General features: G+C 39.6%; 4 protein-coding genes across 4 annotated transcripts; 1 reads left to right on the top strand and 3 right to left on the bottom strand.

The window, feature by feature from the left end:
• Positions 1 to 339: 339 nt before the first annotated feature.
• Positions 340 to 6,978, bottom strand: LOC134180572 (cation channel sperm-associated auxiliary subunit epsilon-like). Its single transcript, XM_062647753.1, has 35 exons — positions 6,948 to 6,978; positions 6,881 to 6,898; positions 6,754 to 6,802; positions 6,633 to 6,681; positions 5,974 to 6,062; positions 5,776 to 5,866; positions 5,640 to 5,713; positions 5,263 to 5,368; positions 5,073 to 5,194; positions 4,926 to 5,015; positions 4,368 to 4,428; positions 4,265 to 4,303; positions 4,162 to 4,199; positions 4,041 to 4,104; positions 3,724 to 3,915; positions 3,614 to 3,655; positions 3,467 to 3,547; positions 3,323 to 3,409; positions 3,094 to 3,262; positions 2,925 to 3,017; positions 2,775 to 2,854; positions 2,624 to 2,709; positions 2,490 to 2,565; positions 2,363 to 2,428; positions 2,256 to 2,303; positions 2,116 to 2,205; positions 2,013 to 2,050; positions 1,870 to 1,948; positions 1,758 to 1,813; positions 1,624 to 1,693; positions 1,325 to 1,395; positions 1,159 to 1,258; positions 1,016 to 1,093; positions 786 to 946; positions 340 to 730 (listed from the first exon to the last, which is right to left on the bottom strand). The coding sequence occupies exons 1-35, from the start codon at positions 6,976 to 6,978 to the stop codon at positions 553 to 555; spliced, it is 2,862 nt and encodes a 953-aa protein (XP_062503737.1). The 3' UTR covers positions 340 to 552.
• On the top strand, positions 6,868 to 8,236 carry LOC134180016 (2-aminoethylphosphonate--pyruvate transaminase-like). Its single transcript, XM_062647077.1, has one exon. The coding sequence runs from the start codon at positions 7,022 to 7,024 to the stop codon at positions 8,234 to 8,236; it is 1,215 nt and encodes a 404-aa protein (XP_062503061.1). The 5' UTR covers positions 6,868 to 7,021.
• Positions 8,237 to 8,277: 41 nt separating this feature from the next.
• Positions 8,278 to 9,731, bottom strand: LOC134180017 (tetratricopeptide repeat protein 9C-like). Its single transcript, XM_062647078.1, has 4 exons — positions 9,481 to 9,731; positions 8,667 to 8,719; positions 8,482 to 8,605; positions 8,278 to 8,416 (listed from the first exon to the last, which is right to left on the bottom strand). Exons 1-4 carry the CDS (start codon positions 9,722 to 9,724, stop codon positions 8,313 to 8,315), a joined length of 525 nt encoding a protein of 174 aa, XP_062503062.1. The 5' UTR covers positions 9,725 to 9,731; the 3' UTR covers positions 8,278 to 8,312.
• Positions 9,732 to 9,812: 81 nt separating this feature from the next.
• Positions 9,813 to 18,259, bottom strand: LOC134179815 (uncharacterized). The gene is made up of 23 exons (XM_062646782.1): positions 18,130 to 18,259; positions 17,967 to 18,038; positions 17,588 to 17,728; positions 17,346 to 17,506; positions 17,158 to 17,276; positions 16,675 to 16,891; positions 16,249 to 16,353; positions 16,094 to 16,186; positions 15,878 to 16,032; positions 14,575 to 14,609; positions 14,407 to 14,517; positions 14,257 to 14,297; positions 12,696 to 12,790; positions 11,890 to 12,267; positions 11,774 to 11,838; positions 11,656 to 11,717; positions 11,500 to 11,565; positions 11,339 to 11,435; positions 11,124 to 11,166; positions 10,980 to 11,059; positions 10,270 to 10,350; positions 10,126 to 10,203; positions 9,813 to 10,068 (listed from the first exon to the last, which is right to left on the bottom strand). The coding sequence occupies exons 1-23, from the start codon at positions 18,247 to 18,249 to the stop codon at positions 9,967 to 9,969; spliced, it is 2,517 nt and encodes an 838-aa protein (XP_062502766.1). The 5' UTR covers positions 18,250 to 18,259; the 3' UTR covers positions 9,813 to 9,966.
• Positions 18,260 to 18,432: the final 173 nt, after the last annotated feature.

Below are 18,432 nucleotides of genomic sequence, written 5' to 3'. Positions count from 1 at the left end.
ACGTCGAAGTGTGAGAATCTCCATATCCAGCCTTCGTCTCCATGTCGGTGTTTGAGAATTGGTTGACTTCGTCGTCTTTAAGCCCCGCCTTTTGGACACTAGCGAAGCAGCAGAGTATACCAGGTAACTGATTTTATTATTATTATTATTATTATTATTATTATTATTATTATTATTATTGCTACCGTCCATAGGGTGGGGCGATGTGACTGACGTGAGGTCACCACGTCACAGTTTGAAATGTTTAGAAGTGTAACTATGTGTTCACTGTTGTACCTCGTGTAGTAGGTACAGTGCTGTAGTTAGTCTCAATATATACTGTGCATGGTTCATTAGCCCTTTCAAGCACTGAAAATCGAATTCTTACTGACAGTGGAAGGAAGTTGAATAAGGCGATTGATCCCTATGACATCCATCTACCTAGTTTCTAGAATCCATACCGCATGATCATGTGTTGCAATCTTAATCTTAAAAGGTCAATCCTCATTCTGTACGGTGAACCTTTAGAATATGTGGGCAAAGCAACGCTTCCACTCCATGATACTTCTTTTCCTACTTGTCTTTGTCTGCTGATGATCGCTTTCTTATTTCATGTCGTTGGACGTAGTAAACAATGATAAGAGCACCGATACCAACCAAACAGCAAGTACCTAATACAGCATATCCAGCCACAGAACGAAAAGGAGTGCCATAAATCTTGACGGCAAAGCGTGTCTCAAGGTTACAATAGCTACCAAGAGAGACAAATTCTGTCTGGTTTCTATGTTTTAGGGTATCACACTGACCTGTAGCCGTTTGCAATTATCTTTGCTGTGAATAGGTAAAGTCCATCTCCTGAAGACAGTCTCAAGCGGTTTGGAGATGAGCTGTTGAGAAGAAGGTAAGCTTCATCGAGATAGTCATCACTGCTGACATCAACTGAACTGTTGAAGCAAGAATGATATCCCTATTATACCAACAGATTCTGCATATCAAGTAATGAAGAAATCACTGGGTAATTAAAAAAAAGTCTTGCCTGTGCTGGTACAGTGAAATTTACTGTTGAACGAGCTTGCAGTTGTTTCAACCATTCCGGTGTGCGTAAGCAGCCCACCTTAATTTAGTAACGACTCTGAAAGTGAACAACTATGACGGAAATGAGTTACCATTGTTCGTTACCTCTCTAGCAGTATGAGTGTATGATAAACCTGAGTTACCCAATTCATCTATCAAAATGAAGTCCGCCGCGACCGAGTCAACTACTGCGTCTCTATCATATCTGCGAGACAAACAGAAACAGGTCAACTGATCCTTAACGCCTTTCAACACACATAGAGCAACGTACAAGTCCAGACTTGGCAGAAACGTTTGGTGGTACTTCACACGAAGAGGACAACCGTAAACGCTGTAGTTATACTGTATCAAAGTTTAACGACACTACACATTCGAATAATTCCACGAGATTGCTCAACTAAGTACTCGGCTTGCTTTATCCTTTCTCGTAACTAAATTTGAGTATGCGTGTTTAGCATGCTGCGGTGTAGCTAGGTTAAATACCGATAGTGTGCATACAAAGTCTACGTATTAAACTATTGCGTATCGATGCCTTATCGCTGTCCTGTATCAGTACGAGACGTGCATTACCTTGGGCTGACGTGAAGATGATTTCTCGTAGTTCATGTATGATTTACAGTAGTCCGAATTTTCATCGTTCCTACTCAATACGGTACCAATGGTTTCTAGCCGAAGCCGGAAATCTTACGCATCAATCGACACACCCTAAATGGATTTTGATAATGCGGTAAGGAGGACATCCGAGTATTAAGTGAGAAACCTAAAAATTCAGACAATTGTTTATTCTCGTTATGTCTACTTGGCAGTGATAGTGACCGCTTCTCTTGGCTGGAAACACAAGAGACTGCTATTGGCAGGCATTATCTTGATGCTAACAATCTTCCCTGATTCTGATCTTGTTAGCAATATAGATGTACATGTTTACATCAGACAATGTGACTGCAAAGTAAACAACTTACTGTGAAGACAGTGCAGCATTTTCGAACAAGAGTATCGTCTTTAGCGCGTACAAGGGCAATGATAGTAAACTGTAGAATGCACGGAGTAAATGTTGTGACATACCTCGTTTCTAACTATGATGCCTTGAGTGGTAGCTAGTTGTTCGGCACTTTCGATTGTTACGTTCAAAATAGAGAAATCTGACACAAGAATCTAAACAGACACTCCGCACAGAACAAAAAATTGTAGCATGTTGATGATACCGTCAGCTCATTAGACTTCCACGCCTTTGGCACTAAATATGACCACAACTGCGACAGACGGCATTCTCTGATTGCAGTACACAAAGAAGAATGTATAACGATCAAACCTGCAAGATCTCATTCATATCCACATAGTAGAGATCGAGAGGAAAATTACTTGACCAGTGGATGTACTGTAGTGACCGGTATAAACTGCACAAAACACTTTGCTGCAAAAATCTAAAGCAGTCTTACAGGACAATTTGAATTTCTTTGCAGACTGTTTTGAATGAGCTGACGCAACGGCAGGTAGTGCCTCTTTATGTGATATCTAGCAAATTAGACAGCACTGTCTTTTATAGTGGCTTACTGACGTAAAGACAACTAACGAAGACTGAGCAATAACCAGTAGCAGCCTTGAGGAACTGTCAAACGCCAATGAGACGTAACTATCAGGATGAGCAACAGTAGTTACCTAAATTCATTAAATACCATGCACGTACCGAAGCAGAAGACTCATACGAACAACCGCGGTCTAACCAGTAAAACATGTTCCGTCCCTGCATGACCCACAAACAGCCTTTTTATTGTCGTCAAAATCACAAAAGTGCCGTCAAGAGCTATGAAGATGACAAGACATGATTAAGAGATGTGCAATACAAATTACAACATTACAATATAAAGCGTTACCTGCATGGACCTCGGAGATAAATTCGTTTAATATTAACTGCTCGTCATTGAGATAAGGACCTCTGATAAAGCGCAGCAAAGATCCTGATCTTCCTTTTGAAAGAATCGACAACAAGCACGTCTCTATAGTTCAATCAATGTTCGGTATAAGATAATGGCCATAAACAACCTGCTATTGTACTGTAGTAAACTCGAGAGGAATCCCACAACAGCATCTCACCAGATCCTCTAGGAAACCAGGCAAAGTCAGGCTGCGTGACTTCACTGTCGAAACCAAGAAGAAACTCGTGAGACGTATGCGGTTCCCACTGATTGTTACTGTATTGGAAATAGTAAAACTAAAAAAAGATAAATTATTACTACCATACAAAACAAGACAAAAAACTCGTCCACAAAACCACTGATTTTGTTTTGCTTTTGTGACTTGCCACTAACAGCGCGACAACAGGAGAAAAAGGATGAAAACCGATACTCCAGATGAGCAGCTAACTCAAATCAGAGAGGAGTTAACGTTGCCATCACAAAAGATTCAGTGCACTTACCGATGAAGCAGAAAGGGGCAGAGATATGGTAGAAAATGTGAGACCTCCGTCCATTGACAAAAGAAACCTGTCCGATTGATTCTACCAAGTCACGTCAAGTTACAGTGCATGTCTCAACTTCACTTAATTAAGAATTCCACAATGTACCTTTCCATTCCAAACAGCTACGGCAGCGTTAGACAGCTGTAGCTACAAAAACTCAAACGTAAAGTAGACAGTCAAGTAGAGATTTAATTAAGTAGACACAAGGAACATACACTGGACGTTCCGTCAATGGCTCCGCGAACTACCAAGGAGACTGCCTGAATGCGATCAACCGAAGCATCTAAGCTGGTCAAGCTGGCTACAAAGCCTCCTTCAAGATCAATAACGTAGACGTCCGAGCTGATCAGTAACAAAAGGTTCTTGTCCAAAAAGGTCGCGTCATCCACTGATCGACTTGAAAAGTGCTAAGATATTAACATTTTCAAGTATAACATACGTTAGACAAAAATTGCAAGAGACATAAAAGAAAATTATACGACAAATATACTGACCGACAAATGACAAAGCATAAACACAAACAACAATAAACCTGAGAAGGAAGTCTTAATTCTTCGAAGGTCTTGAAGTAGCTATTGCTCAAATACGTGCCGTTTCTACAAACGAACGGCTACAGCACTTGTACTATAAAATATTATCAATTCGAGTCTCACTTTAAGATATAAACACCAATATTCAGCTCCTGTTGATGCTGCGAGATAAGCATTTAAGACAACAATTGACTGTCTACAAATAAGTTGCATTCCTAATTCATACCTGTATTAATTTGGATTTCCCCGTGGTAAGAATCGTAGTCTGCACCAATTACAAAGCACGTGTTCGCACTATAGGAAATATAGACTTCACAGTGACAACCTACCGATGCCAAACTTAGCGATGGTACCACGACACGTCCAAATGACAGAAGCAATACTCCGTCCCTACATTTGATATTGAAAACGAAACAAGTAAATATGTTGTTACCACAAGCAGCAGTGACCGTAAAGTAAGCAATTGGAGAAGCGTCAACGAGACAACTATCAACGTCAAGAGTATGTTGAGTGTCCATGCAACCAAGTAAGTGTTTTGTTTTGGATACAGTAACTCGAAGCAGTAACAGCATTAAATAAATGCAAAATGGGCCTTCACCTATAGAAAATTAAATTTTAGTTAACTAAATATAAAGCAAACTGGATTATGGCCATAAACAAACAGTAGCATACACAAGTTGAAAAACAAACAATGCAGTAGTATTTATACAATTTGCCTCACATTGTAAGAAATGATATCATTGTATCCTTATATTAAACAGTCTAATCACTGTGTTATTGATTAAGTAGTCACCGTTTACATGTATTCCATGCTTTGACAATTTGATATACAGACAGGTTGACTAATTACTTAACTTAGATTGTATAGAGGCAAGGTGACAACCAACCTTATTCCACACCCTAAAATGATGACATCATTCCCACGCACAACTAACGGTACTTCACCAGACAAAGAGACGAGCAAAAATTGCCAGACTCTGACAAAAACGCCACGTTACAAACCGTTTTGTTAGTTAATTTGAAATCTTAATGACCCAGTTGACGTGTTGAAACCGCTTTGTTTGATCTCTAAATGGTTACTGTATGCGATATCCATCAGTTGCAAATGGGGTTCTTCACCCAAGGAATAGTACTGAAATGTCAATGTTTCCGAGTGCTGAAAAAATACCAACAAATAGTGTGTATTCGTATAAAACGTATCAAGAGAACGTCTTTACAATGTACCTCAGAAGGAAGAAGTATGTTGTGAAGTCTCTCCTCATCAGTCGAATGTCTGTGGTCGACAATCCAAACGCGAAGTACTGTTGACCAGCTACCATTTGCATACCGTCTGTCAGACATAGAACAATCAAAGTATAACGTTACCACGTCACTACTCAAAAACTGTTTTACTGTATTACAAACTGTCAACCTACTAAACTAATTATAACCTTAGCGAAAAACAACTTAACGTTGACACAACATTGCTGCTTAGAATTTTTCGAGCATGACAAACTGGCAAGCTGCGACAGTAAACAAACAAGAAGCGCCGTTTAGACATAATTTACGTCCTAGCAGTTCTCGAACGTATGCGTAGAAAGAAATAACTTTCAAAGTAGTACCTTTCTTGATTCGATTCAGCTGCTGCGTACCAGCTATAACAATCTAAGCTGTCAACTAAAGTCACTCTAGTAGTCTGTAAGAATTCGTTCCATTATGTTGACTAGCTGTGACTGTGAAAGTTGTTGTAAAACAAACCTCAGAGAATGAATCGTTTTGTTTAAGCGTGATTAGTTTATCTCCTGGCTGTGAACACAGAACTTCCAGTGCAACATTGCTAGTAGCGCTCCTGTTACATATGAATAAACAGAATACTTTAGATGCCAATAGAACAACAAGCCTATGATTACTGCAGTACATGTTCAAGTACAACTGCAATCACTTATGATTGATTACCTTCTTTTCTGTATTGTGCAGTCATCTGGAATACTCCAAGTTGCGTTAAGTGCACCAGCTCTTGCTTGAAAATCAAAGTAGACAACAAACTAATTATAAAAGAAAAACGCGATGATGTACAACACGAATCGGCGCTTGCCACAATCTTTGGTATTAGATAAACTGCACGGCGACAAGGTTTCTCGATTGAATATGAAATTTCTGTTAACTGTACGTACAAATTGTGTTCCATAGTAACAAAGCAACCTTTCAAAGCCTACCCTTCAACATTTACTGGCAAAAACGGCCGCGAAAAGCTCTGCATGAATTTCGCCTAACTACAATTGTTTATTCTCTCTCAGAATTTACTTCGAAAATGAGTTCCAAACAAATGCAGCAGCATTCAGCTCATGCACGGTACACTGTACTGTACCACACGTACTGTGCGGTATCGTATACACGGTACGGTACCTACCGGTACCATAGCTTCGGAATCCAGCCCAGAAATAGCGCAATTTTTGCTAGTGTACACGGACTCAGGTAATGAGTTCTATGCACCAACAAGTCGTAATCACTGTAGAACTAAGGCCATGGTCTAGTATGGCAGTCTAGACAAACGCTCGAGATTACAGTTTTGTATTACTATACACGTGTTAGTGTGCATCTAGCGGCCAGCTCACAGGAATCCGATAGTGAAAGACGTCGTCATCAAACGGAAACGTCTCCAATCTGCATGTCAACATAGAAAAATTACCAAAGTCGAAGTAGAACTCCATTATATCTCCATAAATTACATTCAACCTGATAATTTGTGAGGATGCAACACGGAGAGTGGGATGAGAGCGTAAAGCTATCAAAAGAAAACCAATTCGGAGAATTCTTTCACCCATGAAAGAACGAGCGTCAAAATGACAGAAGGTACACTTACCGTCCGATTTTTTGGGCGCTAAATCACATTATCCGGGATCTATTCCTCCATGAAAGTGCGAACCCACGTGTTATAGCAAGGACGGTACTAGTGTACATGGTTTACTACGTGCATTGTGTGATTTATCGAGATTGACACGTTATGTATCGTCAGGGGGCTGCTAGAGCTCCTGTTAGCCGTTGTGCTGGGATCTTGAGCAGTGCACGTAGATGGTTTTCACTAGCAACCGAAAGTGCTGAGAAGAAGTTGTTCACGCCAGGACCTCTGAACACGAGCGCTGCCACAAAACAAGCCATGCTGAGAGATCTCGGATCTAGAGACGTCGAATTTGTGCAGACAGTTGCGTTCATTCGTCGAAAACTAGTAGAGCTAGCCGGTTTATCGACCGACCTATTCACATGTGTGCCAGTGCAAGGCAGTGGAACGTACGCGTTGGAGTCAGTTCTAACGACGACTGTACCAAGACAAGGAGGCCGAGTGCTGGCGCTCACGAACGGCGCGTATGGTGAACGGTCTGCGAGCATCTGCCGAGTTCTCGGCATCGATGTTGAGGAGGTGAAATTCCCTGAGGATGAGACTATTGATGTGCAACGAGTCCGTGATGTCGTGTCACGTGATCAGAGTTTTACCAATGTGAGTATTGTTCATTGTGAAACCACTTCAGGAGTTGTAAATTCTGTAGAAGAAGTGGGTCGTCTGGTAAAGCAGATGTTACCGAATGCGGCTTATTTTGTCGATACAATGAGTAGCTTTGGTGGTATGCCACTTGATTTGGAAGCTGCTCAAGTCGACTACATGGTCAGTTCGTGCAACAAATGTCTTGAATCTGTTCCCGGTTTCTCATATGTCCTAGCCAACTCAAGGAAACTTCTTGCATGCAAAGGCTGGTCGCGTAGTGTCAGTCTCGATTTGGTGGCTCAGTATAATGGACTAGAAACAAATGGTCAGTTCCGATTTACTCCACCAACTCATGCTATGTTGGCTCTGAAACAAGCTCTTAAGGAATTAGATGTAGAGGGTGGAATAGAGGCCCGGGCTAAGAGATATCAACAAAACAGGAAGGTTCTCCAAATTGGGATGGCAGAGATGGGTTTCAAAGAGTATTTGGACTCAAATCATCAAGGCTATATCATTACTTCCTATCGTTATCCATCACATCCAAATTTCAGCTTCAATGAATTCTACCAGCGCTTAAACAACAAAGGCATGGTTATTTATCCTGGCAAGGTAACCAAAGCAGACTGCTTTCGAATTGGCAACATTGGACATTTGTTTAGCACAGATATGGACCGTTTGTTGCTAGCTATTCGAGATGTGTGCAAAGAGATGAACATTGACTTACCCCTGCAACACTAACAACTATACAATAACTATATTATTAGTGCTACTGATCTGTGTTTAGATCATGCTACTGTTCAACAAGATCATCTGATTATCGTACAGAACTAAACATAGCAGCATACATCTGTTTCTCTCTTTTTCCGGAGTCTTTTAATGCCTTCCGACATGCATTGAGGTGTATCCTTATACTTGAATCTGGAAGACACCAATGGCCTATACATAACATGCTATTTCTGGATTTAACTTTAACACAAGACTACCTGAAGGTTCTAGCTGTTGTGCTAGTGTGAGATCATCATGTGCCTTCTCGTAGTCTCTTTTGTTATACCATGCTTGTCCACGCCGAAACAGTGCCTTTACATTTTGTGATTCACCTTCTAGCACCTACGTAGCAGAGAATGCACTCGTACAAAGAGTTGTGTCTGATTATAAGTGAGGACTCAACTTTAGTTGTGTACTCAATAACTTTGTCCCATGATTCAGTTTTGACAAAACAGGCTGCACAAACATCAGTCTATTTATAGCTGTGGCAACTTATAGTCATTTCTGAGGCTACAGGCAAATGATCAACTGCTTACAAGCAGATACACAAAAATTATATAGTACACGTACTTCATCAAATTCATAAATTATTTACAAATCATACAGTCAAGTTGATGGATTACCTGCTAGAGCCTGGCTAGTAGCTAAATCCACTCTTACTGGGATTTTTTCCTATCCTAGTGATAGTTATGCAAATAATGACAATCTGACTACAATTGAAACCAGATTGCCATCTATCCTACTAAGGTACTGTGAGAAGATGGACAGATATGATGGACAATCAACAATCTGTACACCCAATTGTGGTGTCTCATATTTAGCTGCTTGTGTATTCCAAATAAAATCTTGCATGAGCTTTGATCATTAATTAAACACAATACAAACTACTATAGTTTGGCAAACTGATTCAAATATAATACGTACAATTTGATATCGTATCGTACCTCATTTTTGATATACTGTAATCATACAGTGTGTCTACAGGGTGTTCCAAAAATGTATACACACTTGAATGTTTACCTTACATCTATGTCTGGATCTGTGTCTGGATCAGAACGGTTATCAGTTCAAACACCTAGCTGTGATAACTCAAAAGATTCTACAGTTGTCTTCTTTAATTTGGATTATAAAATCTAGATATATCTTAATAAACGTTGTATTTATATCCATTTACAGTGTGTATACATATTTAACAGACTACACAAAGATTTTCCAACCTGCTAGATTGTTATGGCATCCTTTACTAATCTGTTCGGCATTCTCCTTTTCCGTTTGATTACACGCGTCTTTGGTAATTCCTGATGCAGTTACTTTCACTGATATGTCCTTCACTTGCAGCAACGCAAAGTGATACTTCTTTATCGCTTTCCTATATGCCTTCTGTCGAAAGTGTTCATTGCCTTCTGTCTTATATTTCTCCGCCTGCTCCAGCCTGCCTTTCACTGACACGCAAGACGCCATTCAGAGGTCACGTGAATCGAACAAGAGTCACGTGGACAAAATTGAACACACGGTTACACTCTTCCCAGATGGCTAATGTGTTGTTGAGTACAGATTGACTCTAATTGTATATTCGCTTTTTCTAATTATTTACCAACAAAATAAGCTGTTTTATCATCATCTGCAAAAAAATGAAAAACTGCAAATTGCTGCTCAAATGAAACTATAGACTACAAAAGCTGTTGCAAATCAATTGAATCCCATTAAGATGAAGTAAGATACTCTCTCAGGTAAGCAACTGCTAATGGCTGCCGTTTTGCAATCATATTCAGCAGTCGAACTGGCACCATGCCACCCAAGTTCACCTGTACAAGTATACAAAGGTTTCTCAAATGCAGCACTACCCACTGTGAATTATGAACCTGAACAAGATATGAAACTGATGATATTGTGCGATCCCTTTGTTGCAGTGCCTCAATTTGCCATCCACTAGCAATGACCTAAACAGTATACATACATTTATCAAGTTCACATAACACACCGATATACAAAATAGATCAGCTGACATGAGCTCTCACGAGGTTGGGTTTGGGTGGACACTTAGGATGCTCAATAGATCTTCCAGCAACAACAAATTTACCAGATGGCTATAAGAATAACGTAAACAATAAAAATGACAAACAGATATGGCAGAGTGGGCAGTGATATTATAGATAGCAAAGTACAATAATTAACTATCTTAGGTCCTATATCATCTAATCAAACTAAGTTAAACAGACTGAGATATCGTGTTCACAACGACTACAAAAGCAACATAGTTATAGCTACGGAGTAGAACATCAATGGAATAGAAGTCACTATCTAAAGTATGTCAACTAATAAACATGCAAACAATAATGTACACGTACAAATGTCCATCTCTACTCAAATTGCCTAATTCTATGTATTGTTGAGTTTGTTACATTGAGCTAGTCTCTCAAATAATTGTTGGTCAATTGCTGCCAATCTCAATCTTTTCGAGTAGATCACCCCTCATCCCACTTCAGAGGAAACAGCTGAACGCGAACTCATGCAGTTGAAGCAGCCCCACTAAATTTTAATTAACACCATGGTCAAGTTACCATTATAGTGTGTCTACGATACTCAGTAGTGTCTCTTGATTCATCCAAAATTTTAAATGACATTCAAGCTAATATTGCACATACTACTGTTTCAACAAACAATTTCAAATGTTCTGACATCAATTTGACATTCTGACACACTCACAACCACTTACATCTTCACGTTCACAATGAAGATAGCAGAGATCTCTTGCTTGCTTAACAAAGCAATTTGTTGCCTCGTGTGTGCAATACACTAAATCAAGTTCCACAACCTGCTTAACCATAATCACGCATAGCAGAAACAAACAATTACTAACCTACTTGAAGGCCTGGCTCAATCACTTCAACTATGTCCAGTGTCTGCAAAATACAAATACTCTAGATGAAGTAACTACTTCTTTCTTATTTCTTGTAAAAAAACAACATGCAAAGCAATCGACCTCCAAAACAGTAACAACAACATTACTGACAAAACATGAGCAACAAAAAGATGTACACCTGACAAATGCACAAACACAGCTACAAATTTAACCTTCAGCATGTTATCATAGCTAAATCTGGTACGAGAATCCTTCACAGCTGCCCACACTACAGCAGGTGGAAGTTCAATGATGCCCTTGCCCATAAAACTACCCAAAAATAATATGACTGATTCAATAAGTTTAGAAATGATGTATTGCAATGAGTTCATACCCATCAAACTTGCTATCTGGCATCAATTTCTTCATCATAAGCACATCTTTTTCAACACCTTGAAACCTATGATGTTGATATAAAATTCAGTAACATGCATACTAAAACACACCACAATTTGAGCTGCTCTAAATTAAACTTTCAGTTTCTGCTCACATCCATCCGCCAGATGACTGCTTCTTTGAAGACTGCAGATCAACAGTTGATGCCATGAGAAACTACAGCAACACCAGCATCAAAATACTTTCAATAAAACATAATGTCACTAGCTCACCTCAGCCATAATTTCACCACACATTTGGTTACCAAGAGTTCGATAGTCAACTTCAGATTCACTAGCTATAATACCAAATATTAAAATGACACAAGAGGCAGCAATTTAAGGCTCACTGAGTGGTAAATCAATATCAAGTGTAATGCTTGAAAGGCTTTCTTCCACGTTCATGTCATCACTCTCACTTGCACTGCGCAGTGCCTTTGTATTCTCACCAGATCCTCCCACCTGTTCATTTTCCATTTCCTCTTTCATTTGAACACCATCATTATTATCACTGCCTTCTTGTGAAACCTCAACTTCCTCTTCTTCCGCTTCTTCTTCTTTCTCTGGTTCACCTCGCCTTAGATAACTCTTTAAAGTCATTGTCTGCCATCTTTGCTTTTCTTCATTAGTCAGCACTTTGTAGTCTTGTTCAACAAGATCCCGCAACACAGCAACACACAAAGGCTGAGAAGAGGCCACTTTGTTTACAACAAACGTTGGCACACGTCCTGACAAACAATTGAAACACATTACTCTTTACTTGATCAATAAAATATTTTAGACAATAAATATTTTGGACGTCATTCTTTGCATTCAAACTAACAGCCACTCGCAGTGTTTGTTACGTGATTCAACTGATTCAACGAAACACAAAATCTCACTTTGCAACAACACAACTCAGTAGTCTGACCAGTACCTCCTGTCTACTTAGTAACTGTGAGCTACTGAATAAAGGCACTCTGTCATACAGTTTCCTTTGACAGTAACTAGAAGCAGTAGGTTCCCACATCTAGTAACTATAACCACAAAACTATAAGAGCCATTTTAGTTAAACATAAATGCAAAGAATGGGCTCAGTCTGTACCAACGCAAGTGTTTAATTAAGTTAATTTATATCAAATTATCTCATTTGCCAACTGCATATCAACTAACTCACCCTTCAGATCTACATGTGTAGTGTAAGTGACAGTGCATTTCTCTCCATTTTCCGCATCTCTAATGATTGCAAAACCACTCCCGTGAGATTCAGCTCTAGAAAACAATTGCCAAATGTCCAAACTCAATTTACACACTATACTTCAGAATCCAGTCAATCAATCTTAATCAACTTATAGAGTAGCATAACAGAACTACATCTCCCTGCCGTCAGACTAAACATATAGTACAGTCAGACCTCCTTATTCCAACACCCGACAATCCAACACCCTCACTTTCTGACAAAGCTAGGTACACACGCAGTGTTAAAAAAAGTGGTCGTCAAGTTGTCATTTGATGACTACCTGAGTTCATGTGACGACCAATTATTCCAGCGAGGTTGCCATCCTGACGACTAGAGTCACTCAAGTTATGATGGACCCAGTGAATTTTTGTCTTTATGTTGTAGAGTAGAATAGTGAAATTGTTCAGGTCGGGCTGGGGGTGGCACCTCTGGGGTCCTGGGATATCGTTTACTTACCACAACAATCAGTATCACTATTTGATATTTATGAAATATATGGAACGATCGTAAACTCCTTGGTGACTGAAGCTTTTGTGAGGTTACCAAGGTGACGACTACGTCTGTCACAAAGTTTGGAACACTGACATGTGAAACCAATTTGCGTTAAGTCATGTGTAGTTGATAATCCAAAAGTTGCGTTAGTCTGACAGAAACCAGCGGGACAAACATGGTCAGAATAATAAGGTCTGACTGTATCAGAGTACCACTACAAACATTACATGTGTTGATGTCTAAGTATGCATGGACATAACTATTAAATGCACACTGCCAGAAGAGTAAAATGCATTCTTTTATTGAGAACTCCCACAATCCCTTGCTCCATTAGTTCATTTGAAACCTACAAACTGATTGAATTCTCAAGTCCACATATTAAGGCACAAACATCAACAGGCAAACACACAAATTTAATGTCCAACTGTAATGAGTACAAACCTATAACTATAAACATGTTTGTTTAGTATACCCATAAAAGGCTGATCTGTCTGTCTATTTGTCTGTTAATATGACTTCGTTGTTTGCAAGTACAGCACTGGTTTGCTTTACACATTCCTTAGCATATGTGCAAGTAGAGTCTATATGAGAATAAAGTATCTGTCTGTCTGTCTGTCTGTCTGTCTGTTTGTCTGCCTGTGTGTAACATCAATCAGCCAAAACTGCTAAACCAATCAATCACCACCAAAACATGCACGAAGATCGTGTTCCACAGCCCAATGCAAAGGGGTGCTACATGTGACATTTTGAGCATATATTGCATGCATGCATGCACGCGCACGTGCGCGCGCACACACACACACACACACACACAGTCACGTGACTCTATAATAATGTAGCATTTCCAATGGCTCATAGATGAAATTAATAAAAGTAAATAAAAGACAGTCCATCAAAAAAATGCCTAAATCCAATACTTTTACATCTCACAGCACACATCAATGCATTATCAACTGGTCCTTGACAAATACAAATGTAACCCCAAGTGACTACATTGTCTACTTACCTCACATACTTCTTGTCTTCCCTACAAGACAAATGTTTCACCTATGCAACCACAGAGTTAGCATTCAGTCACTGAAGTAGTCAATACTATTAATCTGTTGCACAAAAGCAGACAAAAATAGACAGGCCTGTTTTAATCATAAGAGCATACCGATGACACAGCACTGACAAAAGTATGATCACCCAGCTGCCGAACTCCAGTCACAAGACAAAAATCACGTCCAGTTGTAGGAAACACAGGTTTATATACAAGTCGAGAGACCTGAAAAAAAGCAACATATTACAAAAGGAGTGAAACAATCATGATGGCATGACATACTCTGGTGTTTACAGTAATTTGTTCGATTATTTCTCCTAAGATATAAAAGCAAATTAAGCATGTACATGTACATAACGTCAAACTATTACTACCAAAAAAAGTACACAAATACCGAATGTATAATTACACGACAAGCAACTAACTGCAACACCTGTCTCTCTGTCCGTCTATCCACAGTTTGCCAATCTATCTGTCAGGTGTCATCTACCTACAGTTTCTGTCTGCTTGTCTGTCTGTCTGTCTGTTTGTCCATCTGTCTGTTTGTCTGTCTGTCTGTCTGTCTGTCTGTCTGTCTGTCTCTGTGAATACATATATTTTCATACATCAGCACTATTACAGTCTAATTGTCCAAACACTAGTCCAAAAGCCCACAATGGGCCACACAACAAAACCCAACTACTTATAATTAACAAATGCTTCATCAATGTTCAGAGAGTTTTAAACTGTCCTGCTCTTCCTAATTTTCTACTAATCACATTAGACAAACAGCGACGCCAGTACGTCTTGAACTCTCTGCTGTTCTTCCCTCCATCTTCATCTGTTAAGAGAATGGACAGTCGATTAAGGAACTGAAGAGCATCATGTCCCTATCTTCCAAAATGTTCAAACACTAGGGCAATACAGTTAGAGAATCTGCCCCACATGTCCAACTCACCAACATATTTCTGTGATTTGACGGCTTCTCGTTTGGCTGCAGCTGCGTCATCTTCCAAAGCTGCCTGGGAAATAATACGTTTGACCCATGGGTGAGCCACTGAAATGTCACAGCCAGATTGTGCATCAAATGCAATGATATCGGGTCTGTCATCAGTATTAATGTATACTCCCAAGTAGATTCCTTGGTTCTCACTGATGTGTCATATTTAGTTGCTGTAAACAGTTGCTCCATACGCTCGATAGTTTCATGAGTCCATATAGGCCCACCTCCAGTTTTGCAAGTCAGAAAATGGTATCCATCCCCATCAACATCTTCCCACAATCACAAGTGGAAATCACTGATCCAAGGGGCATTTCACAACCTAACCTCAAACATGTTGCTAGACGAAACTCGCCAGGCTTTAATGCAAACTTTCTTGAAAGAGGTATTGAGTCAAGCCATGCACCTGCTCCTACTCCCTGAAGAGACCTAAACCTTGTAGATGAGCGCTGAGACTGTGGGTTTGCAAAAATAGATGATACAATGTTATTGGTACTTTCCACAGTCAATCTTCATTGTAATTTTTTGGTATTGCTCATCAAATCAGCAATGCATCTGTCTGTCTGTCTGTCTGTCTGCCTGTCCATCTGTTCAAAAATGTCTCACCGTAATCAAACATTTCGTTCCACTTCTTGCTTTTATCAAAGTCATTAATGTAAGAGAGAATAAAAAACGGAGGGGCCGCAATCACAGCTGTACCCTTTACTCTATTTACAGACGATCCTTCACTCGTAGAAGGCTTCTTCATGATAGTCACACCTCTAGCATCACAACAGCTCATCACACGTACCATACAGTGCAGCATGATCAAAGTACTCAAACTTTGTCTGATTGACAAACTCCCATCCATCATCAACAGTAGCACACGATACTGTCAGAACTGTCTGTGCTGATTCATTACACAGCTCAAACCATCTATGTATACGGAAGATGCAATGAAAAGCATCATATTGACAATGAGTAATAAACACTGTTACCGTTGTTGTTGGCTGTCTAGAGCAGGCTGCTGCCTGATATTCACAATTAAGTTTGATTGTATTTGTGAAGATACCACAGCTGAAGACTTTGTAGGCTTGTCTACCCTACAGTAATGGAGAGACTTTACTAGTGAAGTACAGCTACACTACATCAAAGCAATAAGAGACATAGCAAGAGCAGACAAAGACGGACACAGCAAGACACATTCATTGAGAAATACACACATGAATGGACATATAAGAAGACAACCAGGGGGGCAAATAGTAAAAAAGACGAGACTGAAAAAAGACAGACAGAAAGTATGAAATATACATACGTTGAGCCAGACAGACCAACAGATAGACCAACAGACAGACCAACAGACAGACCAGAGACAGACTGAGACAAATTGACACAAAAGTGATATAACAAACACAAAGCCATACTTGTTACTGTTACTGCTATCACATTCGATGACCCTAGTCTCCATTGAACTTTCAATAGTTGTTACTGTTTGCCGAGGAGCTGACATTTTATGATTCGTTTCACATTGTCTTAGTGTGACATGTTGTTGCAATGATTGGAGCCATGTAGTTAAACAGCTTGGCGGTTTCAGACACACAACTGATGTCCCAATGCATAATGAAACAACTGAAAATCCATCTGAAACATGTCATGTTTTCAAAAGATAAACATACAACTTGCTTAACCTAAACTGACTACAAAATTCAGGCGTAACTAGAAGCCACAACAAATCCCCCCTCCCCAATAAAATTAGCATGTTGTTTGTCTATCTGAATGTCTGTTTGTTTGATCATTTATCTGTTTGTTTGTCCATCTTTGTCATTCACCCATTCATAGCCCACCAACTCACCTCCCACACCCACACCTATCAAACTGTCCATGCATTATCATTTACTAATTCATACCCAGTCCTTCCATTTCGATGGGATCAGCTTTCCAGTAAGTCCATTTCACATCTCCTATGTCGCCATCAACATAAACTGACAATGCCCAGCAGCACCCACTATCAGAAATTCTCCAACATCTTAATTAAAAGATAAATGCACACAATTTGCCATGTTTACCAACTAAATCTATCCTTTAATGTTGTTACCTGGTTAAGCTGTAGCTACCTTTGTTTCCAGTTCCAACTATTTTCACCACATCATAGTGAAAATCATCATGTATTGTGGGTGTAGAAACAACGTTCACATGTGAAACAAGTGGGTCCCAATCTGGCTGCTGAGTGGTGTCACACAAAGTTGAAATAACCTCCTTTACATCCAGTAATAAAATACAAATACACGGATTCTTAATTAAAGTTGACTTAATTAGCACTTCATAGAAACACTTTACTTTAGGGCTAGTTTCAATAATACTGCATGCACCAAACAATGGACATTTGTCCCCCAAAGAGTTAATAGTCTGCAGCCACAAGCGTTTGCCATTGTCTGCTCCCAGCAGAGTCCATCCATTCACTGTATTAAATGGAAGCACCTGCCAATACATCATTTCATTAACTTTAAGAACAAGAAATAAAACATCGATAAATCTCAAAAAGAAAACTTTCAGTGACAAAAAATTGACCTGTAGATCTTACAGTGACAGTCATTCTAACTTTACTTTAGTGACAGTCATTCTCTAGTTTACTTTAGTGACAGTGTAACAACAAACAAATGAGCATACAAGCAAACAAAAACTAAAACTAAAATCATGCAACACTTTCATCTCTGACCGGATGCAAGGCTGCAGACACACTCTTGTGATCAATATTTTTCCAAATGTTCTTGTGCACCATCAACATTATCTACAATACAGACACAAAAATGTAGGTAAATCAAACTTTATTTGCTAAACTGTGACAAACTACTCTAAAGAGACCGTCAACGACACCGTACCGTCCTCTTTTTTGTAAATACAAAGTATCCAACTAATAATGCAATTGCAGTGACAAAAAGTGGAATAAACACATTGCCACCCGAAAACTCCGCAGAAGATGAGGACTGCAGCAGACCCATCTGTACAAAGCTAACGCGCGTACAATAGTCTCGCGTACCCAGATACCCAGACCTTAACCGCCGCGCTAGGCGGGACGGACAATGTGTAGACACTGTGAAACCCGTCGTGTTAGCGTATTATTCTATAGACGCGTGGAAAATTTCGCGCATATTATTTTCCACGCATATTGAATACAGAATAAC

The sequence above is a fragment of the Corticium candelabrum genome, chromosome 5 (assembly GCF_963422355.1).
Source record: "Corticium candelabrum chromosome 5, ooCorCand1.1, whole genome shotgun sequence".
NCBI lineage: Eukaryota > Metazoa > Porifera > Homoscleromorpha > Homosclerophorida > Plakinidae > Corticium > Corticium candelabrum.
Note: the sequence above shows the minus strand (reverse complement) of the source record. Positions and strands in the feature narration are given on the sequence as shown.